We start from the raw sequence: 26,936 nt of genomic DNA on the forward strand, positions 1-26,936 counted from the left end.
AGGCAGCATCTGACAAGACAGACATTTCCAAAGACATCATTATGGAGACATGGAATACAGCTTGGGAAACTCATTGAACTCAGAGCTACATAGTTTTCCTTCTACTCTGAGAACCAACAGCCCCAAAACAGGAAGGAATAGCTCCTCTTTCCACTGCGCCTCTGAATCTTTCCAGGGTGTCTCTGCTGAGTTCCAAATAGAGAACCCGTTTATATAATGGCACCTCTCGTGATGGGGCTTTAATAGAGAAATGTGAGAAAAAGAAATACATTCATAGACACTTCTAGATGTTGTAATACATCTATAGATGTTATTTTGAAAACAAAAGTAGAAATGTATGTTTTGATTGTAAAATTGCTCCTAATTTACTAATTCATCTTCCAATCAAGTTATAAGTTTAGATATATCAAAAAATAATATGTATGTATTACCTTAGTAGAACAAATCCAATTCTATCTGGCGGAGTCCAAGTGTGTCTCTTTTTGTTAGTGGTGTTGGTGTTTCAAACATTGGCTATAAACAACTAGTAGAGAAAGCTGATTGAATAAAATGCATTTCTAGAAGAAATAAGTAGCTTTAGATTTCTAAATTACAGAGCACAGTTCTTCTTCTCTGTCAAGCCCATTCAAACATGTCATACTCTTCACAGTAATCAATGCAGTCATCTTAATACTATACACTTTTCCAAATTAAGTGCTTAGATTTCATCATCTGCACTATATTGTTGAACAATTACATTAGCCTTTATTCCCAATTCACATGTATCTGTAAAATGCATTAGGCAGCCATTTGTATGTTTTAAAAGAACATTGGTGTTTCAATTGCCTCTGGGTTCTATCATACTGGATTCTACTACCTTGTTCTAAGAAATTTAATTTAGCTTCCACAGCTTTGGCTTGCTTTTCTCTTAATATTTTTTCAACCCAAGTTGTTCCTCTTATTTCTGAGATCCAAGGGTCTATCTTCATTCTTGCTGCCATTTCTAATTGCTTTTCAGAATTATATACTTTTCTCAATTTCTCAGTCATATGTTCCTTGAGTAATGCGTGGCTGATACTTGCCCTTCTTCCCTCATTTAAAAAACAAACAAACAAAAACACAGTTGGCAGATGGTAACTCTTCCTTTAATGATTAACCTTTAAAGAAACTCTACATAAAATTTTTTCATCCCAAATCTCAGATTTATGACTGTGCTCTACCCATTTAGTGACTTACCAATGTGATATTATAATTCTCCACTTCACCTCCAGCCCTTCCTTTGTATCTCCTCAAAACTCTTACAATATATCTTCCAGATAAGGGCCTTAAATGCCCTGATAGATAGAAGGCATTAGAGGCTTTTGAGAGACGGTTGAACTATATCAATCATCAACATTTTTGGATGTGTTATTAACTATGTCCCCACACTCTGATTCTTTATTAGATGTGTCAGATCCTGCTGGTCATGATATGTTTGAACTCCATTTATCCTTACAGAATTTCTGTTAGACTGTAGAGATTACGCCACAGCATACTTAGTGTCACAGCTTCCGGAATGCATCCCCAAATGGAGGCCTGCTTTAACATCAAATGGAAAACTTTGATGTGCCAAATACCTGCTCTGTCACATACACAACCTATTTTGACAGAAAAAATTAACCTAAACAAAGTGATGGAGACTGAAAGGGTAGGCTGCAGCCCCAGGCAAATGCAATACATTTAAGAATACGTTCTTTCAAAATATTGTTGGTATTTTAGTTTAAATGGAACAACTAAGCATGTGTAATCAAATCTTTAGTTTCTTTCTCTGCAACAAACATTGGACTGTTAATTTAGGGAAGTCAATTGCACTGATTCTTCTGATTAAAATATGGGGTACATTCAGTGGTGTGCTGGAGGCAGCTTGTTAAAGTTGCTCACTAAAGTGGATTGTGTACTTCTCTTCCCAACGGTAGCTTGAAATCAGCTATGATGGGTGAATTTAAACCATGAGATTTGGCAAACATGACAAATTAGAATTTTTTTCCAGAGTGTCAGTTGTTAAATATTTACTAGCATGCTACTGGATCGATCTGTCTGGCTTATTAGCTACCACTGAAAGAAGCAATGCTGGTCTAAATCAGAGGGTAGGAGAAAAAATTTTGAGAGGAAATTTTCATGTGTCTCATATGTTAGTACTATCATCATCCCTCCTAGTGACTGTGTGGTAATATGTATTCCAAGGTCCTATTGTGACTTCAGGTTGTTGAAATTCTCATAAGCTAGCAAAAACAACCAAACATTCCTGGTTCTTCAAGGGCGTAATTAAATTGGTTCCAGTTTGCCACCAGCAGTTAACTTTAGCTAATGAACTAAAGAACTATATTATAAGATTTGACTCAATATCTAAATGATATACATATTTTCCTTTAGTTTTTCAGATTCCTTATAGATGAGGTCATCTCTCCAACTAATACCACAAAACCAGGAATTTATTGTATTAGATACATATCCTATGCTTTCTAGCCTCTTATTGAACAATTCTGGTGATCCAGAGCACACAGCTTTTTGAAGTAGCCTATTTAATTTGGCAGCTTTAATTGTTAGAAAGCTCTTCCTTACATTGAGCAACGTGCTTCCATGTGGTTGCAAACTTTTGACCCGAATTCTGCCCCATAGATACACAGAGTAAATCTTCCCTATTTTCTGAATTCTGGCTGTTTGAAAGCAATGGTGATGGGCATGCAAATATTTGAAGAAAGCTTGTGGGCTCTATGTGTTTCTGTTCTATAGGATTAAACGTCCTTGGTTCTTTCCACTGATCATCCCAGGGCATGGCTCATAGGCTCTTTGTTGCCCTGGTTTCCCTCCTCTGGATTCAGTGCTATTTATGTCTCCTTCATAATATGGTACTTGATTGATCTGGACATGGTGCTCCAGGAATATGTTACATTATCTTCTCCCAAGTTCTGGACGTTCTTTCCATAGAATACACTAAGGATATAGTGGCTTTTGGACTGTGATCAATTTTGTTGTTCTTATTAAGCAAGTTTTGTTACATTTAATTTGAATAAACTTGGTCTTGTCATCTGTAGATGTGATAAGCTTGCCTTTTAGGTCTTCATGCAAGTTATGGACTAAAAACTGCATTTAACAAAACAAGGCCAAGTTTAGGATATCCTCTCAAGGTAGCTATCCTCAAGAGTAAAAGGAGAAGCACCCCACCATGACCTCCATGGAGAAACATTGCCAGGGTGCACCACTGCTACTAATAGGATGTATAGATGCCGTATCCGTCATTCCTGACCTCCTTGGTGGTACAAAAAAGGCTGAGCATCACTGGCCTTAGAGGCACTTTTACTGCTCAGCTAACTAAAAAGGCATGTATCCAACCATATTCTTATTAATCAGATTACATTCCATTTTTCACATGAAGAGCATAAAAAATTCTTTCAGAGTGAAAGAATGGGAAATTCTCAGAACTAAATTCTTGTCTTAGAGACAAAATAAGAAATTCTCTGGCCAGGCAGGGTGACTCACACCTGTAATCCCAGCACTTTGGAAGGCCCAGGCCGAAGAATTGCTGGAGGCCGGGAGTTAAAGACCAGCCTAGGCAACATAGTGAGACCCCTTCTCTACAAAATGATTTAAAGTTTAGCTGGGTAGTTGCATGTACCTGTAGTCCCAGCTACTGGGAAGGTTGTGATGAGAGCAGCACTTGGGTCCTGGAGTTGAAGGTTGTAGTGAGCTATGATTGTCCCATTTTACTGTAGCCTGGGTCCCAGGTGACAGAGTGAGATTCTGAGAAAGAGAGAAGAAGGAAGGAAGGAAGGAAGGAAGGAAGGAAGGAAGGAAGGAAGGAAGGAAGGAAGGAAGGAAGGAAGGAAGGAAGGAAGGAAGGAAGGAAGGAAGGAAGGAAGGAAAGAAAGAAAGAAAGAAAGAAAGAAAGAAAGAAAGAAAGAAAGAAAGAAAGAAAGAAAGAAAGAAAGAAAGAAAGAAAGGAAGGAAGGAAGGAAGGAAGGAAGGAAGGAAGGAAGGAAGGAAGGAAGGAAGGGAGAGAAAGAGAGAAAGAGAGAGAGAGAGAGAAGAGAGAAAGAGAGAGAGAGAAAGAGAGAGAAGAAAGAGAGAGAGAGAAAGAGAGAGAGAGAAAGAGAAGGAGAGAAGGAAAGAAAAAAAGAAAGGAAAGAAAGAGGAAGAAAGGAAGGAAGGAAGGAGAGAAAAAGAAAGAGAGAGAGAGAAAGAAGGAAGGAAGGAAAGAAAGAAAGAAAGAAAGAAAGAAAGAAAGAAAGAAAGAAAGAAAGAAAGAAAGAAGAAAGAAAGAAAGAAAGAAAGAAAGAGGAAGGAAGGAGAGAGAGAGATAAAGAAAGAAGAGAAAAGAAAAGAGAGAGAAAGGAAATTTTCAGGACTAGAGCACTGGTTTTCCAACTGTAATCCATGGGGTCTGAGATTAGGGGCCAGGGCAGAAAGCCCAAGATGCAGATCTCATTCTCACTTTTATCTTCCATATATTAAGGTTCTGTGTGGAATTTTAATTGAAAAGTGGACACTTTCCCTATAGTAAAATTAGGCAATAGTCTAATAATTACTGCTTTTGTTTTGTCACATGTACAGAGACCATCTTTTTAAGTATTTTTTTCTAGAATATTGTTACCCAGAATTAGCTTTAAAAAAAAAAATTATTCCCACTTTGATTATCTTTTAATTCTTTTCTCTATGACTCTTCAAAACTGTTAGGCTGCACAACCATAACCTCAAGCTTTTTCATTGCTTGAAACCATGAATTGTCTGGGCCTGGAGTTTCTTCCATAAAACAGCTGAGTCCTCTTTCACTGTCTCCTCACCTCCTTTTTGTTTTAAATCCTTCCTGACATGCCTGTTCTTGCATTTTTGGTTTGAAGTTTTTTCTTTTTGAAAAAGACTCTAGAATCAGAATAGGAAGTAAATAATTCTGCTTTGTGACTTTGTACCTAACCTTACTTTTCATGTCTATTCTCTCTTCCTCCCCACCACTTCAATAACTTGCACGTGTATTTGTGCTCTTTCCACATTATATCATATTTATTACATGCTCATCTCACCCAGCAGACTGGAACCTCCTGATATGGCAGAGCTGTTGTACATCTATAAACCCCCATACCTAGTATAGTGCTTAAAATATACCATAGTGATTAAGAATATTCATTTATTCGTTTTAAAGATGTATGAATCAATTACTATGGGACTGGTTAATTATCAAGGTGCAAAGGATACACTGGTAAATGAGACAGATGTCATCTCTGCTCTCAACATGCTCACAGTATGATAGGGGAGATAAACAGTAAATCAATCACCAAAGCTAATATAGTACTACAAAACTAGACCACAGGCTATACAGATTTCTCAGGCCAGGATAAGTAAGTTAAAAGTCAGCTGAGAAAATCAAAAGAGTAATACATTAGCTCAACCTGCTTCAATCAGCTTTTTCTGATGTCATCTCCATTAGAAAGGCCACCTCCACATGCCCACAAAGTAGGACCCAAAGGAAATACTAACTGGTGAGATGTTGTATTTTTGGTTTGCTCTCTGTTTTCTTCTTTACTGACCTCTTGCTTTCTGTGTCTGAATCATATCCTTTCTCTCTTTTTTTTTGAGACGGAGTCTCACTGTCGCCCAGGCTGGAGTGCAGTGCTGTGATCTCAGCTCACTGCAACCTCCACCTCCCGGATTCAAGCAATTCCCTGCCTCAGCTTCCCAAGTAGCTGGGACTACAGGTGCCTGCCACCACTCCTGGCTAGTTTTTGAATTTTCAGTAGAGACAAGATTTCACCATGTTGGCCAGTCTAGTCTTGAACTCCTGACCTTGCGATCCGCCCACCTCAGCCTCCCAAAGTGCTGGGATTACAGGCATGAGTCACCACACCCAGCCCATATCTTTTATTTCTAAGTGAACTATTTCTAGGGAAGCTTGTTCTGCTCTTTTGTCTCTTGCCCCATAGCACTGAGATCAGCTCTTAGAGTGTACTGCAACCTTATCTTTTTTTTCCCCTTTTGTTCAATTTTTCTACCATTGCCCATAAGAATTTTTACTCCAACTGGTCTTGAAAGCATGGCTCAAGCTTTGGAATCAAATAAACCTAAGTTTGATCTTCAGCATCATCACTAATTGACTATTTAGCTAGACTTTGGCAAATTGTATTCTCCAAGCTTCAATTTTCTCAACTACAAAAAAATTTACTTTATAAGATTGTCATGCAAATTAGGTGACATAATTTATATACAATATGGACCTTAATAGCTAGTATTTACTATATGGCAGCTTAGGTCATTTTCAACATCATCTTTATTATAATATGCAGTAATCAGTGTTTGTGAAGTTGAAATAGTTTTTCACATTCTTGTTTCTGGAAATCGCTCTTTGTCACACGTGTGAATAATTCAGTAATGACCAGAAAATTTTGTTAGCAAACATACCTTTCAAGTGCTGAAAAGAAGTGTTTTTATTTTTGTTTTTTTGTTTTATTTTGTTTTGCCTTGGCATTTTAGTCAATCTATACTTTTAGTATTGTTTCCCTTTTCTAATCATTTTATTAGTTGAATTGAATTAGGCGTTTTGGGGTCCTTGATGGCAACAAAAATTTTATCTCATTAAAATTTATGGAAGAACTCATTCACAACATGATATGGTAAAAACACAACAAAAAGTTGAGCCTTGATTTTTATTTGGGATCCCTATATTTGACTCAAAGCTGTCTGAGAAAAACTCCACTGATTCTGACAGTAATGTATCCCATCCGTCAGGTATGTTTAGATGGGCAAAATAACTTATGCTGTAGGGCTTTGGGAATGGTTTTCTCATAGTTATCAGTGCATACAAATCTGCAAAATTAAGATGTTTGGTTTCCATCTCAAAAAAAAAGTTATAGTGGTTTTATTTGTAGTGAGACTGGACAAGTTTGCACAGTGGCTTAAGAACTAAGTCCCTTTAAAGTGTCATCATTGGAACATGCGCATGCATGCCCACTCACACATGCCCACCCCACACATATATACATGCAGGGGCCTTGACCTGGAGATCCTTCCAGTACAACATAGATATATGCATACAGAGATAGGATAAACATAAAATAAAGATGATTAAGTCAAATCATAAATTAAGTCAGTATTCATCACCTGTAAACTAGCTAAGCCAAATGGCAAAGAACTTCTCTCTGAATAATTGCTATTTATCTACTTTTAGCTCTTCAATTATGGACCAAGACAGGGAGTGATCCCATACAAGTTCAATCATCTGGATAATTTTTAGGTCAATGACTGTATCATACCCTGTCCTGTCTCAGGCCTTTGAAACTATCGTTGCTCAGCATGGAATGCCTTCTCTCACCACTGTTCATTTAACTGCTACTCTATTTTCAGATTTGAATATTGAAGTCTTCCCACGTCACCCCACTGCCAGACCCACCTGTAGGTGCCTCTCCTACATAACCCTCAAATGTCCTGTGTTCACCCTAAGCTAGGAAATCCTTATGAACTGGGTTAAAACTGCTAGACTCCTTGTCTGTTTACTCCAGTTCACTGGGATCAAGGGCTGTATGTTGTGCACCAGTATACCTAATGTCTGATTCCAGATAATCATAAAAGACTGTTCAGTACATGTCAAGTGTATTAAAAGAGTAGATATATGTAATTATTATTACTTTTAAGAGCACAAGCTGTAGAGTCACATAGTAGGATCATAACTTGGTGCACATCCTCATTACTTGCAATCTTGGGCAAATTATTTAACATTCCTGTGCCTCATTTTCCTCATCAGTTAAATGAATACAATGATAGTATTCGCCTCTTGAGATGTATATGATCCTAAATGAGCTAATGCAGGTAAAGTGTTTAGAACAGTGCCTGGCACACAGATCCAAAAGCTGTTATTAATATTATGTCATATCTGTTTCTACCACTTCTCTTTCACCCCCACCTGCAATTTCTCTTTCTTTCACACTCAAGAAAACACAGAAATAAAAACAGGTTTAAGGGTCAAGGCTATTTGGTAATCTCTTTAAATCACATTTTTTGCAGACTTGCTTTGAGCTCTTGGGGAGGCAACATTAATTTTTTGAAAAAAGAAAAAAAAAATACAGGAGAAATAATCCAAATCCTAGATTGGCAGTATCTACTTGAGAAGAGACCTTTCATTTGAAAGTACTGGTTATCCTATCAACAGAATAGCTTTTAGACACATTGTGTTTAATTCCATGTTAAATTCCCAGCTTTGTCTTGAGTACCATAGAAAACTCGTAATCTATCTGTGAGATATAAAGAAAAGCATACTGAAAGAGGAGTCAGGAAATTGGGCTCTATAAGTATGTCTTAGAGAAGTTACAATTAATTTAAGTTTCATTAATGCATGAAATAAGGAAGTTGCATTTGACTAAAGTCTGAACATTTAATGATTCTATTTGAGATAGGAAAAAAAAGACATTTAAGGGTAGCATCATGTCAAGAGGAAAAATGGACAAAATGAATATCTCTGTGAATGAAGATGGGTTGTATTTATAAAGAAAAAGAGGTTTAATGAACTCACAGTTCCATGTGACTGGGAGACCTCTCAATCATGGCAGAAGGTCAAAGGCATATCTTACAAAGGCACGTGGAAACTATCAAGGCTTGGGGCTTGCACCCTCTGAAGCCACACCTTGAACTGTAACTTCACCCCTTTTAGCCATGGCTGGAGCAGCTGAGACACAAGGCACCACGTCCCTAGGCTGGACATAGCAGGGGGGCCCTGGACCAGGCCCAGGAAACCATTTTTTCCTCCTAGACCTCTGGGACTGTAATGGAATGGGCTACTGTGAAGGTCTCCAACATGCCCTGGAGACATTTTCCCCATTGTCTTGGTGATTAACGTTCAGTTCTTTGTTACTTATGCAAATTTCTGTGGCAGGCTTGATTTCTCCCCAGGAAATGGGTTTTTCTCTTCTTTTGCATTGTAAGGCTGCACATTTTTCAAACTTTTATGCTCTGCTTCATCTTGAATGATTTGCCACTTAGAAATTTCTTCCACTAGATAACCCAAATCATCTCTCAAGTTCAAAGTTCCACATATCTCTAGAGCAGGGGAAAAAATCCACCAGCCTCTTTGTTAAAGCACAGCAAGAGTCACCTTTGCTCCAGTTCCCAACAGGTTCCTCGTCTTCATCTCAGACCACCTCAGTTTGAACTTGATTGCCCATATTACTATCAGTATTTTGGTCAAAGTCATTCAACAAGTCTCCAGGAAATTCCAAACTTTCCCACATTTTCCTGTCTTCTGAGCCCTCCACATCTCTAGGAAGTTTCAAACTTTCCCACATTTTTTTGTCTTCTGAGCTCTCCAAACTGTTCCAACCGCTGCCTATTACTCAGTTCCAAAGTTGCTTCCACATTTTCAGTTATCTTTACATCATCACCCTACTCCTGATACCAATTTACTGTATTAGTCTGTTCTCACGCTGTTGGCAGACATACCTGAGACTGGGTAATTTGTAAAGAAAAAGAGGTTTAGTGGACTCACAGTTCTATGCGGCTGGGGAGGCCTCCCAATCATAGCAGAAGATGAAAGGCAAATCTTATATGGCAGCAGGTGACGAGGGAATGAGAACCAAGCTAAAAGGGTTTCCCCTTATGAAACTATCAGGTCTCATAAGACTTATTCACTATAGTGAGAAAAGTATGGGAGAAACCACCCCCATGATTCAATTATTTCCTACTGGGTCCCTCCTACAACATGTGGGAATTATGGGAGCTACAATTCAAGATGAGATTTGGTTGGAGACACAGCCAAACCATATCATGCACCATGGAGGAAAGGAGTCAGCAAGAGTAAGTGAGGCAGTCCTGGCTGACTGCCTCCATTTATTTGCACTAGCTCTTGAGAGGGTAATCCATGTGCATTGGTGGACAAAATTAGGGAGCTCATTGACTTTTTCCCCTAAAATGCATTTGGAAATAATCTATGTAGTGCTCTGATTTTAAGGAGCATTTAAACTCAGTAGTTTTGGCCTGGGTTTTAAAGAAGCAAATGAGCACAGACTGGAGGAAAAGACTGGGGAAGGACTTCAGGGGGATAGCAGGGATTAGCAATATGTCTCGAAGGCTACACACCAAACCAGAAACTGTGAGGAGAGGATAGGCCAGTGACCAGCCTAAGCTAGAGTATCTCCAGTCTTTATTAGAAATGATAGATGTGATATTGAGATGGTGAAGAGAAAACCCTATCAGCTCACTTCAATGTTAATGTCAGATTTTGAAAATCTAGATTAGAAAACTTATAGTTTACTGAGCAAGAGTGAAACAGTATGTAGTTCTTTTAGATTTCTTTTTTCTTTTTTTTTTTTTTTTTTTTTTTTGAGACAGGGCATCACTCTGTCATCCAGGCTGTAGTATAGTGGTGCGATCTCGGCTCACTGCAACTTTGCCTCCCAGGTTCAAGTGATTCTCATGCCTCAGCCACCTGAGTAGCTGTGATTACAGGTGTACCCCTCCATGCCTGGCTAATTTTTGTATTTTTAGTAGAGATATGGTTTTGCCATGTTGCCTAGGCTGGTCTCGAACTCGTGACCTCAAGTGATTCACCTGCCTCCATCTCCCAAAGTGTTGTGATTACAGGCATGAGCCACCGCAGCTGGCCAGATTCTTAATTAAATTTTTATTTTGAAATGAAATTCCTTATTATAATTTTAGTATGAAGGAATAAGAGATGCAGATTTTATTTCTCAGGGCACTTATATTTGGAGTAAACTGAAGCTGCAGTTCATATGAGATACGGTTGTTTGTTTTTTAATTCTTAGGTGCCAATTGGTTATTCATGTTGCCCTGAAAATTTTGGTATGTTTTTAAATGTTTGCTAAAACCTTACATGTTGACTTTTAGATTTCATATATTATCTGATAACAACCATTTAAAAAAATTAGGCTGATAACAACGATTTAAAAAAATACAGATGGCTCGTGCCTGTAATCCCAGCACTTTGGGAGGCCAAGCCAGGTGGATCACCTGAGGTCGGGAGTTCGACGCCAGCCTGATCAACAGGGTGAAACACCATCTCTACTAAAAACACAAAAATTAGTTGAGCATGGTGGCACGTGTCTGTAATCCCAGCTACTCAGGAGGCTGAGACAGGAGAATCACTCAAACCTGGGAGACTGAGGTTGCAGCTAGCTGAGATCACGCCATTGTACTCCATCCTGGGAAACAGAGCGAGGCTCTGTCTCAAAATAAATAAATAAATAAATAAATAAATAAATAAATAAATAATAAATAAATCTCTGTTGATATAAAATGGAGATTCTGTTGTTGTAATGTTACCAACTGCACAAGTAAGCATAAATATTACAGAACGTGGAGATTAAGTAGGAAGTGTTAAAGTGAATCATGCTACCCAAGTCCTGAGAGTGCTCCATGTGCTGAGGAGTCAGGAGCTTGCTGAGGTTCACAGAGACAAGCCAAGAATTAATGAAAACAAACCAAAGTGAAGGGAAGACTTCCTTTCTGTTACTACAGCTTTACCTATCACAGAGTATTGAGTGTATGTTAGGCAATTATACACTTGAATTCATTAGAAAATCAGATCTTTACAGCTAAAAATATGCAGCTTGTTACAAATGACAATTAACAAAAATGATAAACACAACCAGTCAACGTGACATCCTACTAGTGGTTATCACAGTTTAAACAATGCATATGTAAAGAAATGCCAAGGAAGGAAATAAATGTTGGATTATACCAAGAAACAAAACCCAATAAAGAGGAATGTGTACCTTTGCATGATCACAGATTTTAGCTCTGAAACATTCAGAAGTATATATATATTTATACCTTATAAAGTATTTATATATATAAATACTTCTAGGGTCTCACTTTGCCACCCAGGCTGGAATGCAGTGGTGCAATCATGGCTAGCTACAGCCTCGACCTCTCGGGCTCAAGTGATCCTTGCACCTCAGCTTCCCAAGCAGCTGGGACTACAGGCATCCACCGCCATGCCCAGCTAATTTTTGTGTTTTTTTGATAGAGATGGGGTTTCATCATATTGCCAAGGCTGGTCTTGAACTCTTAGCCTCAAGCGATCTGTCCACCTTGGACTCCCAAAGTGCTGGGATTACAGGCGTGAGCCACTGCACCTGGCCTTTGTGATATATTTAGCATACACTCGCTACTGTGTTATTTCCTCTGTGAAAGTGTCTCTGCTTGAGGGCAAAGTCCAGTCTTCTATTTGTTTTTTAATACATTCAGAGTTTTCCAGTTAGAGGGTTTTTTCCAATAAAATTTCTTATCTAAATCTTAGACTGTTTCCCGTAAAGATGAGACAATGATGTCTGATGTTGCAAGTATTTTAGCTGTATGATGGATGAACTGTTGTTAAGCTCACCAAGCTTAGTAATAATTATAATTAATGAATTTTAGGAAGTAATAAATTTAAATATGAAAGAATTAAAATTCCTTCTGTATTTAGAACTTCCATGATTTTTCTCATGGAGTTTCTGCATTAATTCTATGCTGCTCCTCAGGATAGATATCGTGCTCATATTCAGAGAAAACTTCAATGCTTTTTTATGAAGGAAACATAACATGATATAATAGTAAGAAATGAAATACTGATTCAGGGCTTACTGATGGATGAGATTAATTTAGAGAAGAAATATAAATAGAAGCAGACTAGTCACGGGTGTGTGATACACTTTCCACATGAGCTGTTATGCAGAAGGTACCGTTTTGGGTGAGGGTTTGTGTGAACTCCTCTGAGGGCAGAGTTTATTGTTTCAGTTGCTGGTTGCTGAGACCTTGCGGGCCCTACCCTCTGTTCTTTGTCTTACTAAGAGCACACTGACCTGACTGATTACTTTATATCAAGCCCTCATTCCTGGAATGTTCTGTAGACTAATTGTATCTGTAATCCCTGTAGCACAGTGCAGCACACCTTTATTTCCTGGTGCATGGTTTTGCTGGAGCTCAAAAGATAGTTGTTATTTCAAGGACAACATATTTGCTGAGTTAGGTGGTGATGGCTTCCACAAGGATGCTATTACCTCTGAACAAGGACACATTTATTCCATCATTGGAGGTGCCTATTGTGAACTGTGTCTAAAGATAGCTTTCACTGATAAGCATTTGTAACCTTTGGTGTTTTTCACGTGGCACTCTCTAAAAGCTCCAACAACTGTAGCTCCTAACATTAGGAGGCTATGAGTTCCAATTAACAGTCTTCTGTTACCAGTACATTTAAAAACCTAACATTTTGATGCCTTTATTTTCCTTCTGTGATTTCTCCTAAGGATTAAAAAAAAAAGATCTAACAAACACTTGTTGATTACGGGGGACATGATGATATATAACAGTTCATTCTCACCCAGTAAAGACATAGAGATTTTGTACCCTGCCCTTAATGAGTCTCTTATTTGCTGCTTTGTGTTTTTAGATGACTAAGAATGGCACAGTAGAATCAGAAGAAGCCAGCACTCTTACACTGGATGACATTTCTGATGATGACATTGACCTGGACAACACAGAGGTAGATGAGTACTTCTTTCTACAACCTTTGCCAACAAAAAAACGAAGAGCTCTGCTGCGTGCCTCTGGAGTGAAAAAGATTGACGTGGAGGAAAAGCATGAACTCCGAGCCATCCGCCTCTCACGAGAGGACTGTGGCTGTGACTGCCGAGTGTTCTGTGATCCAGACACGTGCACCTGCAGCCTGGCTGGCATTAAGTGCCAGGTAAGGGTTGAGATTTCAGGGCATCCAAAGACAAAACATTGTCTACCACCCCCTAAGGAGGCAGTCATGGTGCCTATAATGAAGCTTCCCACATGTAAAAGAAAATTTTGTGGCAAGGCAAAGCATGTAATTCAGAAAGACAGAAAGACATAATTCAGGAAGAGAGAAAGACTAATTTAAGGACATTCATGGGAATACATAAAATGCTTATACATATAAGATATAATTTGAAAGACAACCCAAGTAGCAGCTAAGTTAATTAAAATTAGTTTATCTTGGATTCTTGTATTGTATCACCTTATTTCAGCTTTTTACCAATATTGAAGGATATCATGACATCCCTAACACTGGAGTGTGTATTTTCTGATCCATCCATGGGATACAAAGTCATGATTGATTAAAGATGGTTGGATTAGTGGAAAGATTACTAGCTTGAGACTGTGGAAAACGAAATTGTACTCCCATCTTTGCTATTTGCCAACTGTATGAAATTGGCAAGTTAGGTAAACCCTCTGGGTTGCTTTCTTTATCTCTAAAATGAAGGAGCTGAACTAGGCCAGGGGTTGGCACACTGTAAGTTCACAGGCCAAATCCGACCTTGCCACATGATTTTGAGTTTTATTGGATCACAGCCACATTTTTTTTTCTTTACATATTGCCTATGACTGCTTTCTTGCTCCTACAGCAGAATTGAGTATTGTGGTTTTGCCACAGAGCCCATATGAGCCACAAAGCGTAAAATATTTACTCCTTTGACCTCTGCAAATAAAAAGTTTACCAAACCCTGATGATTGGCAACCAGATAATTTCCTGGTCCCCATTCATTTATAACATCATTGGTGCCCTATGATTAGTGTCACTATTTTATGTAGAAACTTGGCTTTTTCAATAAGGAAAGCAACTCAAGTAGGCAAAAGAAGAGGGCAGTGCCTATCTGCTAAACAGTTGCTTAAGATGGATTCACAGAAAAGAGATTCATGAATAAAAAATTACAGATACAAATTCTGGCTCTAATATCTGCTATACTTTTTACTGGGGCCAAGATGATTGTATTAGAATAGTCTGCCTATTCTTCTTTAGCATAGGAAATTCCCTGGCTGGATAAGGTGACAGAGCAAGTTTTCTTCTCTTGCCTATACTCTGGTCTGCATACAGATTAATCTGTGGAATCTGAGACAATTGGCAAATCTCTCATGAGTACCCTTGGATTGTCCAGAACTCCACCTCTCACCTGAGTGAAGAGGTCAGTCCAACACTTGTTGAACCCAATCACTCTATCTCCAGTGTCCAATCACCAAAATCGTTTTGGAATATTGATGAAACGTACATGCCCTTCCCTCAAGAAGATTGTATCTCATGGAATGGGGAGGGAAGGGGGGATTGAGGACTTAAACACATGAGTCCACCAGTCATAGTCATGAATGTGCATATCCATTGCAGCCCTGCAGTATGGTACACACACATGCACCTATGTACCAAGCACCCCAAACAATGAGAAGGTAAGCAAACGAGAGCACATTGTGAGGGTGCATGATGCTAAGTCGTGTAAGTCCATTTTATAATAAGCAAAGGGATGAGCAACTTTATAATAAGCAAAAGGAAAAGTTAACGTGGGGGTACATCATATATGTTAGATTAATAGCATGTGGAGAGGAGTACAGTAAGTTTGCTTGTTTAAAATCAGGCACAAGAGCTGGGATGCAGCAGAAAGAAAAGGAACTTGGGGGAAAGACAGGAGCATTGAAAACATGGGAGCAGAATTAAAGAAATGGAGGGAAGGGAAAGTGGGGAATAGAGCAAAAAGGGAAGAAAGCCACGGAGTGGGTCAGCGAACTGAAAATACACACTTATGCCCATAACCCATTTTTATTTTGAATATAGGTATAAAAAGCAGTCAACTCTTATGTTTTAAGCCCTCACTTTCCCCTTTTCATTTCTATTTGAAGTTTGGTTGTCATTTGCTCTGGCATACGTGGAATTAAGTGGATTACTTAATTCAGCGAAGTTGCTGAAAGGTTCTGGGCTTTTATTTGGTTTGTAATCGTTCCATGGTGCTAATCTGTGTTCTTCCTTCCAAGGTGGATCGTATGTCTTTCCCGTGCGGCTGCACTAAAGAAGGATGTAGTAACACAGCAGGTAGAATTGAATTTAATCCTATCCGTGTTCGGACTCACTTTTTGCACACAATAATGAAACTTGAACTGGAGAAAAACCGAGAGCAGCAAATCCCCACGTTGAATGGCTGCCACAGTGAGATAAGTGCTCACAGTAGTTCCATGGGCCCTGTCGCTCACTCCGTAGAATATTCAATCGCAGACGGTTTTGAGATTGAAACTGAACCCCAAGCTGCAGTGCTGCACCTGCAGTCGGCTGAAGAATTAGATTGCCAAGGAGAGGAGGAGGAAGAAGAGGAGGATGGGAGCAGCTTTTGCAGTGGAGTCACAGATTCTAGCACGCAAAGCTTGGCACCTAGTGAGTCAGACGAGGAGGAGGAGGAAGAAGAAGAGGAAGAGGAGGAGGAGGATGACGATGATGACAAAGGAGATGGCTTCGTGGAAGGTTTAGGCACCCATGCCGAAGTTGTCCCTCTTCCTTCGGTTCTTTGTTATTCTGATGGCACTGCCGTTCACGAAAGCCACGCAAAGAATGCTTCTTTTTATGCCAACTCTTCAACTCTGTATTACCAAATAGATAGCCACATTCCAGGAACTCCAAATCAGATCTCTGAGAACTATTCTGAAAGAGACACTGTCAAAAACGGTACCCTTTCGCTGGTGCCTTACACCATGACCCCAGAGCAATTCGTTGACTATGCCCGACAAGCAGAAGAGGCCTATGGTGCCTCCCACTACCCAGCTGCCAACCCCTCTGTAATCGTTTGCTGCTCCTCTTCCGAAAATGATAGCGGTGTGCCCTGCAATAGTTTATATCCCGAACACAGGTCCAGTCACCCTCAAGTGGAATTTCACTCATACTTGAAAGGCCCCTCCCAGGAAGGGTTTGTCTCTACATTGAATGGTGACAGTCACATTTCAGAGCATCCTGCTGAAAATCCTTTGAGCCTTGCAGAAAAGAGCATATTGCATGAAGAGTGCATCAAATCACCCGTGGTTGAGACAGTCCCTGTTTAGTAGCTTAAATTATTCTAGGACCAACTCTTCTCCTATTTAAGGCACTGTATTTAATTGGATTTCCTGGGCTCATCATTGTTTAAACTGAAGACCAAGAAAACTTGGACGATGGTTAATCTTCCAGACTGTATTTTGTTTTTTCCTTTCTAGCCACATGACTGTGGCATTGCACAAATACAGTCTCTGTAGGGATTTTAAAAGATTTAAGACTGTTTTGATAGAAAATGCTAAATTTTAAAATGCATATCTCACAGTTGCCTACCTGTCAAACTGTGTGAAACCTGCCAATCTGTGTAGATCAGAGCTCCAAATTTTGGATTATCGGGCCTGTGCAAGATTGTTAACTAAGGCTGGGAAATAATAAGATTTAGAGTCCTAATTTTCGATATATCTGAAGATAATGGTGACTTTTTAATGTAAAAGTAATTATTGTAAGAAAAAGATTTAATTGTTCCATGTGTATTTTATTTATGGTAGTTTAGAAGTCATGTTTTGATGAAAATGAACAGCCGCATGTTCATTCAAGCTGAAGATGCATAGCTAGTTCCACAGAGCATGCCCACATGGATTGCATCTGGAATCCATTCACATTTTTATGATCATGACTGATCAGATTTGCAAATTCTTAAGGGTGAAATAGGCCTATTTTTGCTATTTTGGACAAATAAATGATTCTATATGTGCAGGTCCTTACACAGTTTTCTCTAAAGTTAAGAGTTAGGACAATCCTCTGGGGAGAGTCTAGTTCACTGTCCTCCCTCAGCTGACTCCAGAGATGGAGGTAGAAGGAATTGCCTTTCTTTTTTAAACAGCATCATCTTGGTTCTTAGCTTGGACAGCACCTTTAAGCTCTACCCCCTACATCAAAATGCACTTTAGTGCCCCTTCACGGTACCTCGTGTGGGGTGGGGACTGAGAACTCTTTGAGATGAAAAAAATTTTTTTAAATTAAAAAGATCTTTAACTATTATAAGGTTCATATAATTAATATAGAGGAATCATCCAATGATACTTATGAAGGGAAAATGACCTATTTTCCTTCGCCACTCTGAGGACCTAACTCAGTAAATGCAGAGGAGGCTGAGGAAACATGGAAGAGACACGACCTCAGCAACCAGCCTTTTCTCCAGCGTGATCAATCCATCTCTACAAAATCAGTGTATAATGAGATTTCCACTTAGTGACTAGCTGATTGAAGGGGGGCCTCTACCCAAATACTCAACTAGGCCTTTCTTTTCTGAAGCATTTCTATTTGTCTTGCTTGGGACAACTAGCAGAACAGTCCAGAATGCATTGCATACTTTCTAATTACCTCACATTCTCTTATTAAAGAGAACAGATAGAAATAAAACATGCACTCCCCACCTTTAGATTATCTGCACTTGGTTCGTCGGAGGACTTCTAGGATCCCGTTTCCCTGTAAATTAATTTAGGTAACTAAATAGTGTAATTCTACCTTTTTTTTTTTCCAACGCAATATGACTATGCTAAACCTGTTTCACATTTTTGACCTTCTATTGTTATATCACTTCACATGTTTTATAACTATTTGAAATGTGGACATGCCTTGCTATTCAGTGACTGCATCGCTACTTATTTTTTATGTCTTTTAGACTTGGGTGTTTAGAATTATGGATATAAATATATTGTATATCTCAATTTCTAAAAAAATATTTTATTTAATTGAACTTAAAAATGCTTGATCTAGAGAAAGTCCTCCAATGGAAAAAGTTTCTACTAAAATTTGTCTTGGGGAAAAAATGTTTACTTGGCAGCTTTTCCACTGTGCAGTTGGTTTATGCCCCTTCTCTTGCCCCCTCCATTGGGCCAAATTTATAACCATTAATATTAACATTAAAAGAGCTTTGGGTTGGTCTTTATGTAGGTTGCAGTAATGAGAGCAGGGTTGTTCCTTTTGAATGATTGGCCCTTTGGGCTAATCAGAATGAGGATTTGTTGAAATCTCAAATATATATATATATATGTATATGTGTGTGTGTGTGTATATATATATATATATCCCATGTTGTCTACAAAGTGACAGTTTTTAGTGCTTAATCTCCAGAATTTTCCCCCTACTGGTACAATCAAAAGAGCACAGGCCCAAAGAGAAAATGACAAGAGGTTATTGTTCCTTCCTTCAAGCACATGAAAGGATCATGTGTACTGTATTTGCTGGACCATTACAAGCTCTTGAAGGATCTGCTTGTGAAGTACTCTGAGGTTATTCTTGGAACACAGAGTGTGGGAGAGTGGGGAAGAGCCAGCTCCGGCCTGAGCAAAGCTGAAGGGTAGAATGACAGTCCAGTTTCTGAAAAGAGATATTTTAATTTTAGTTCAGCTTTATTTTCCTAAGACAATATGAAGCCTACTTTTTTATTGGTGGCTAGGTCTTTGTTTTCTAGCTTTGTTTCCAAAAGGATGCTTAAGAAAACAGAGGGCTTTTTCCCCTATGCATTCATCTGGGGTAGAAAGTCACTGCCCTGTGAGACGAATTAACCTTCTGATCATGACAGCTTCTATTCCAACTTTTCATATACCTGACTAACCTGTAAACATCTCCCACAAACCACATACACAGGCTACTTATTTTTTTTATTTTTTTTTTTTTTTGAGACGGAGTCTTGCTCTGTAGCCCGGGCTGGAGTGCAGTGGCCAGATCTCAGCTCACTGCAAGCTCCGCCTCCCGGGTTCACGCCATTCTCCTGCCTCAGCCTCCCGAGTAGCTGGGACTACAGGCGCCCGCCACCTCGCCCGGCTAGTTTTTTGTATTTTTAGTAGAGACGGGGTTTCACCGTGTAAAACTCTCCCATATATCTAACACATACACATGCACACACATACAAAATATAGCATATCACACACTTAGAGAATGACAGATTTCGGGCAATGACCAGTAGTAAGTATTGAGTTTTTCTGACCCCAGAATCTGGTTGGGCTTTATGATCTAAAAAAATGTGGTTTAAAAAAGAGGATAATTGGTAAAGCGATAGTTTGAAAATATCAGGTCAAAGTTGCAAACATACTTATGATGGAATCATTTCATTGTTAGTTCCTTTCCCAGAAAAGCTGAGAGAGCACACTGTTCCATCTGACTTTTTTTTTTTTTTTTCCTTTAATAGCCGTTCTGTTCAACAAAGAACTGCCCACATGCCAGGAAAGTGCTATAGTCCTTCTAAGCTTTTTAAAATGGGGATCAAGCTACATACAGCCAGTTGGAATACTTAAGATCTTTATGCCAAGACACAATAACCTGACCTGCAGCTGTTGTATTGCCCCCATAGTATATCTAGCCAAACTGTAGTCTTTTTTGACACACAACTTTTTAGTCATTCACTATCAATTGCAAAGCTTCATGCTCCGGTCCTGGCTGTTCTAGTACCAGTCCTATACCTTTAAATGAGACTTAATTCCCAGTTATAATCCTGACCAAATTTATTTGAAAGTCAAGTGGCTGAAGCAGCTTGCATCTCTTTTGTCATTCCCAATTTCCTTTGGGAGAAAGAAGTCAATGAAAGAGATTTACTTAAGTTTCCCCCCTTATCTCTTGATCATTAATTATTAAGACACGGGTAAAATTCATTTGTCGCATGTCTTTTGGTTGATTGAATAATATAGTTACTTTTTGAAAGCCCATCATTTCTTTGTGATAAAACCATTTTCCCAATGTGACAGCCACATGTAAAATGTGAAACTCATGTTTCTTAGAAGGATTAAAATCTTCACAATTATATATGGTCCTGCAATACTCCCTGAAACCCTCTCCCACAACAGAAACTATGGGTTGCAAAAATACTAGTTACAAATTAATCAAGAAGCAAAGAGATCGTTAAGTGTTATGTTAATGTTAAAATTTTACACTCTAATAGATGGCTTCTAGGCAAAATTTTGATATGATTACCATTAAACAGGAAAACATACTATGATTTACTTTCTATAACTTGCTAATCACTATTTCTTTTATTTCAAATTTTGATATTGTTGCACAAGTTTATAACTCTTTAGTCTTTATATTCAAAATTTATTAAGTATCAATTCTTTCTTTCAACAAATAGGTACAGAACACATGCTGAGTTAGAACAATTGTCTTGGGTACTAAAAAGAGGGGAACACTACAAATTCTAATGGATAATGTTAATGAAGGGTGGCATGAAATAATCAAGCTTTCTCAAATCCTCTTAATATGTGATTTTATCAAGTGATATTAGAAAAATTGATAACAGTTCTTGTCTAATTATATGTGAGCTGCAACCAAAAGAAACTTCCTTTTCCTAAATTAATAGAACTCACTGGATCTTCCTTCGTCTCTCTCCCTCCATCTGAAATGTATGAATTAAATCTGGACTCAGCTAGGACTGAATCAAATGAAAAGAAATTTGTGATTAATTGCTTCTTCAATGTTAGAACTATATAAGTGATGCTAAATTTACACCAGCAAACTCCTATCAGACAGTTTCAAGGAGGATTTGACTCATGGATAACCCAGGAAACATTTCAGGAAACTTTTAAGACAACAGTGTGGAACACAATCACTCTTACTTCTATTTATTAAAAAACCTATCAAAATAGCAAAATCCTGTTCCAAATTCCAAAGACATCAATTTGCAGCAGGTGGAAAACAGAGAGGTCATTAGACTCTGTCACTTTCAGCTGGAGTTACAAACCATCAAATTAGCAGGTGGAAAATTTGTATTCTCAGAAACCAAAAGGAGACTGCCTTTTTAAAAGGTGTCATGAAACCTTCTATTTCTCCAAATATAGCTCAATATTTCTCTTTAAAATGGCATCTCTGCTCCTCATTCTCTTGAAGACAATTTGCAGTGCCATTGTAGCCGGTGTATTAAATACCAAGCTTAAATGGGAAGCACCTTTGTGCTTTCGAAGGCAAGACTTGTCTGTTATTTTAAATTGGAACTGTTGGTTGTATTCTTATCACAACCAAAACCCAGCGTTTAAAGGCTTGATTACTCTTAGGTCTAATATGAATTTTCAGCTTCTGATTGCATTACTTTTTCTGAAATCTGCTAACTAGTGCTGGAATAACAAAAATGCCTAAGCCAAAGTGCTATAACTTTGCACCATATATAATTGTGCAGAAAATAGATGTTTTCTACAGCAGTAAAGAATTTGATTTAATTCAATATCAGCAATTTAAATACCCACTAGAATTACGGAAGTATTAGAGTGGAAGTAAGGGTGCAATGAAAGTTAATAAGTGGTGGTGTCTTCTAGGAATTATTTTTTTAAAAATGCTCAGCAGAGCTAAGCTAGATCTTATTACACCATACAGACTAGAGTTCCAAACGACAGCCCCAAACCTAGAAGGGGCAGCTACAATGTGGACACCGTTTCAGCCTAGTTGGTGCTCACATCTGTTGACCAACATTCATATCAATTACATTTTTACTGTCTATAAGTCATTTGATGCTTTAGAAAATGAAAACACACGCCTACAGCATTCAAAAGAAACTATTTTGTTAAAAAATATAAACACATTTTATATTAAAATAACTGATCAATGACTTTCATGATTGTCAAAAGTAAAAAGTGCAGACATTTAAAAAAGTTCTTCTTTAACATTTTGCCTACCAAATCTAGATCTTCTATGTGAGTCCTTGAAATAGTCACTTCTAAATTTTATTTGACTCCTTTCTTGGCTTTTTCAAACTGGACCGTGAGACCCCCTTCGTAAACAATGCAGGTGTTTTGTTTTATTCTTTTTTTCCAGAAATTCAAGCTGAAACATTTGATGTGACCTGTGTTTTACCTGGTGATCAGTTCTCAGACTGGTCTAAGTCTGTGTTGCCTTGGGTTTCCTATCCTGAGAGTGATAATGCCAATAGAATGATGGGAAGCAGGAGAGTGAATATGATCCGATTCAAATCCTAAACCAGTATGTTTCAGTTCACTTTTATATGTGGATTTTTAAAATATTCACATCTAGCCTGGAATTTTAGTAAATACAGATACTTGTTGTATCCATGGGAAATGAAGTCATTTCAAAGATATAAGTCACGTTGGTGACTACTTTCTTTTACTTGTGATAAATATATCACTATACAGGGTAATTGCTTTTATAAATTTGATCCTTTGCATTGGCTTATAATTCAAGAACTGTCAACTTCACTGTGTCATCTTATGTCATCTCTCGTAAAAGTTTCTGGCAGGACTAAAGTTTCAAAGGAATGTGATAGAATTTATTTTGGACAACATTTGTATTCAGCATGCTAATGATGTAATTCCTCTCTTTATCATTGCCACGGTGATAGTTAAGTTCATTCATTAACTCATTTTAGTGACATGTGAGGCCATTTAAATATTTTTAAGATAACGTATATTGATTAGAGTTAGAAGGAGACAAATTTATGGTAGAAATTAGCCTTGCAATTGCCTAAGTTAATTTATGTGACCTGATTGAAGAGTTTTAGTTGTAACTTTAGAATAGCTTCTTTGTTGGAGTATCTCTTTCCTTTCTCTTTTGGTTTTCTCCCAATATTTTTATCTGTCTTGGGATTATCTTAAAAGGTATTTATTAATGAGTATTTTGAAGAAAAATGACTTAGAAGATGTCTCTTTTAAATTTATCTAGGTACTTGTATTACCAGAGACCTTCATCAAGTCCTACTGCCACACTGGATAAGGCTACTACCCTCTGCCCTTCTTGTCAGGGGCATGGCTTCCTAATAATGGTTTTGCTGTTGTCTCTACATAGGGGACCTACGGAAAAGGAGTTTGAAATTTCTACCTTTGTAGTACATCGTATCCAATTTTGTTTTGCTCCTCCTTTTCATGTGGCCACCAAGCTTTTTTCCTTAGCCATTAAAAAAGCCACCCCTCTTTAAAACAAATTTAAAGATATATATATTATTGCAACTTTATTTAATAAAAAAGAGAACAGAAAACTAAAATCCAAATCTCAATTACCCTAAAATGGAAAAACCTAAATATCTAACCTAGGAACTTGTTGCCTGGTGGTAGTTGTTGTTTTGTTTTGTTTTTAATTTATTTAGTGTTGGTCCTTGAGTTGTTTAATGGTATCCAAATGATATCTAAAGGTGATTGATTTTTAAGATGTAATAGTTGGCAAAGTCATTTCGTTTGTATCTCAAACAAATAGAGTGCACTGCCATGGGTTACCATCTGAACCCTGATTCATTTGGCACTAGTCATGCCAAATGGGGATCTCAGAATAGTTTAATCTTTTCAAAGATACTCACAATGGCCAACTGTGTGTGAGTAATGGAAAGTTTGAGATTCTTCTGTATTCTTCAAATTTTATGGTCCTGAGACTAGGGGGGATCTCCAGAGGTCATATGGCTCATCGATCTACCGCCAGGGAGGACTGTCACTCAGGCATGCCCAACAGGAGAGATCGCCATCTATTCTTAACATCTCTAGGGAAAGCAGTTTCCTTGGCAACACAATTCAGCTCTCTTAGGTTTTCTCACAATAAGAAAATATCTTGGCCAGTCTTTGAGGGTTAGGCACCTGGCAACAGTTGTGGTGATTTGGGCCATTGTACTAGGGGATTCAAGGGAAGCTGGGTTTCCCCCTACATTTGGTGATTATTACATTACTACTATGTGATCATTCCATAAGTCTCCCAAGAAATCAGATTTTTAAAGAAAGACACGGATTCAGAGACAATGGTCAGTAACGTGACCAGCTTTTGACAAATATGGCTGTACTAGGTTTTCATAAAGTAGTTGTTGTTTGTTTTTGTGATTGCTCTTATGTCAGTAGGTAATGTCAGGAAAAGTGACTGTTTCAGATCCCCAGTGACAAACATCAGAACTAGGATCAAATGACTTGACTTTTAAACTGTTCCATTTTCTAAGAAGTTACAATTACAAAAGTAAGCATTTTCTACATTCTTACTTCTAAGAATGACCTTCTCATTAATCTTTCCTGGGCTTAAAATGGCAAATAAGAATCCAAAGTTTTTCCACTCCTCCTGAGGGAGATAGGAGTAGTTGTGAAGAGTCTGATGGAATAAAATGACTGCAGAGATTTACACAGCCACCATTTGATCCCAGCCTTTGTCCCTGTGTTATTTAAACAATGGCTTCTTGCTTTCTCAGGGGTCAGGAAAATGATTTAAAAATTTGTCTTCTTGACAAGGCCTGAAAACGAAGGAGGAGTCCTGGAGAATGGTGATTTTTCTGGTTGCATCACTTGATTCAAGCACTCCCTGGAGCTTTCAGAGCCTTTTTTGTCTGCTCAGAGTTGACACCCAACTCAGAGTCAGAACTCACCGGAAGATGAGGAGCACCCCTGAAATCAATGTTTCGTTTCTCCATGGGATTTTTTTCAATCTTGGTACAGCTGCATATCTCCCCAATTCGGACGCTCTTGTGAAATGATGGCCACATCAGTGTGGTTACTCCCCACAAATAACACTAGGGGGAAATGACCCTTTTTATTGAAAAGAAAAAAAAAGGCTAATGCTATAGAATGATCATGTAAAGAATGGTGAATAAAATTTGGCCCATGTTTTAATTGACTCTAGGCACCTCTATGGAAATAAGTCTGAGGCATAGTTTGTGAAACATGTTTCAAAAGTGTTTGATGTATAATAAATGCTAGAAATTTACAGTACAGAAATAGTAAAAAAAAAAAATAATAAAAATAAACCTGTAGATTACAGCTCTGTTCCTAAGAACCTCAGCCTTTATTGTGTCTTAGTAAAGTTGATCTGCTTTATTTTTAGTTTATTGAATTTCTGGTGTAATAGCCTCTTAAGATAGAACTATTAATACATATGTACTGGTTAATGCCTGTTTATACAGAAAATGGCACTTTGTTCTTTCAATGTGTTTCCCTCAGTGTCACAGGGTATATCAATTTGATAGATCATTTGACATTTGTCAAAAATACATGTTTCCCATTTTTAAAATATGTATAATTGGTTGCATAGACATATGTCACTTTTTGCAGCGTCTTCATCTTGATCATAGTTTTAGACATCAACTATGTCTCACTTTCCAACTGCCATAGAAATTTGGTACATTTGCAAATTCTGGTGGAATCTAGTGAGCTGAATGTATTGGTAGATCAAATGATCCAAAGGACTTAGGTATTATCCTTCAGTCTGTGTTGAACTATTCAGATACTGGGAATGGTCCTTACACAAGGGAAGTCTTTTGAGAATATTTGTTTCCTTATTTTTTGTTTGTTGCTGGCAAAAAAAAAAAAAAAAAAAAAGCAACTTTAAAAACTCAGAAAAGCCACTGAACTGTATTTTGTGATGTTATGGTTAGTTTTATCTTTCAGCTGGTTTTTATTGTTACTTTCACTCAATATCAACAGTACTTCAATAGATATTTATTAGTTATGCTCAATCTAATGACTTAAAACGGTTGAAAGGGAGGAAAATCAACTCCAGTCCACACAAACAGTCATGTTACACTAAGATGTCATGTTGTATGTCGCACAGTTTCTAGATTGATTTCTCTTGTGTGTAAGTTATAACATCAAAAATGCCAAAGGGTATATAAAATAAGCTACAATAATATTCAACAGAACTTAACCTGGACCTTATGTTGTAATAATTTATTCATATTAGCTGTAGTCTTCTGTATTTATATTTTCAGTATTTATTATGAATGACATGGAAATTCGTGTATTTATTGTGGCTTTTTATTGCAGTGTGTATATATATAAAACAAATAAGCATTTTTAAGTCTTATCCTTAAGTTTCTTTTATTAGTGGCACTTGTATTATGCTGTACTTTTTATTACATATTGTACAATATCTTGTCCATCTGTTTGCAGCAGAGTAAAACCGGTTTCTAAGTTGTATCTACTGTTGCATTTCTGTTGTGTGTTGTGTAAAACCTTTGTTCTTACATCCTGAGCTGCAATCCCTTAACGCTGTCCCAGCACACACAAGGATACCTCCCTTCCACTGTGTAACAGATACTATTCTTGAAAAGTTGTGTGTGAAGCCAGTTCCTGTGAAATGGTTCATTACATTGTCATTTCAAAGATGTGTTAACTTTATTAGGATTCATCCCTAAGTGAAGATGCTTATAGCACTTTACTTTCTCAGCTATTGAACCCCTTCATCAAGTGATGATGCGTAAACAAACACAAGGGCCAGAGGAGAACTCTCTATGTAAATG

At 37.9% G+C, this 26,936-nt stretch overlaps 1 protein-coding gene across 4 annotated transcripts in view; it reads left to right on the forward strand.

Moving 5' to 3' along the window:
* CSRNP3 (cysteine and serine rich nuclear protein 3) overlaps positions 1-26,613 on the forward strand; it is a 219,676-nt gene extending 193,063 nt beyond the window's left edge. For all 4 annotated transcript variants that reach the window (XM_038001989.2, XM_007965215.3, XM_038001990.2 and 1 more), the window contains 2 exons: positions 13,385-13,681; positions 15,760-26,613. In XM_038001989.2, the coding sequence (XP_037857917.1) occupies positions 13,385-13,681; positions 15,760-16,812 (1,350 nt within the window). In that variant the 3' untranslated portion in view covers positions 16,813-26,613. The remainder of the gene's footprint in view (positions 1-13,384; positions 13,682-15,759) is intronic.
* The last annotated feature ends 323 nt before the right edge of the window (positions 26,614-26,936 follow it).

Source organism: Chlorocebus sabaeus, chromosome 10, assembly GCF_047675955.1.
Source record: "Chlorocebus sabaeus isolate Y175 chromosome 10, mChlSab1.0.hap1, whole genome shotgun sequence".
Classification (NCBI taxonomy): Eukaryota; Metazoa; Chordata; class Mammalia; order Primates; family Cercopithecidae; genus Chlorocebus; species Chlorocebus sabaeus.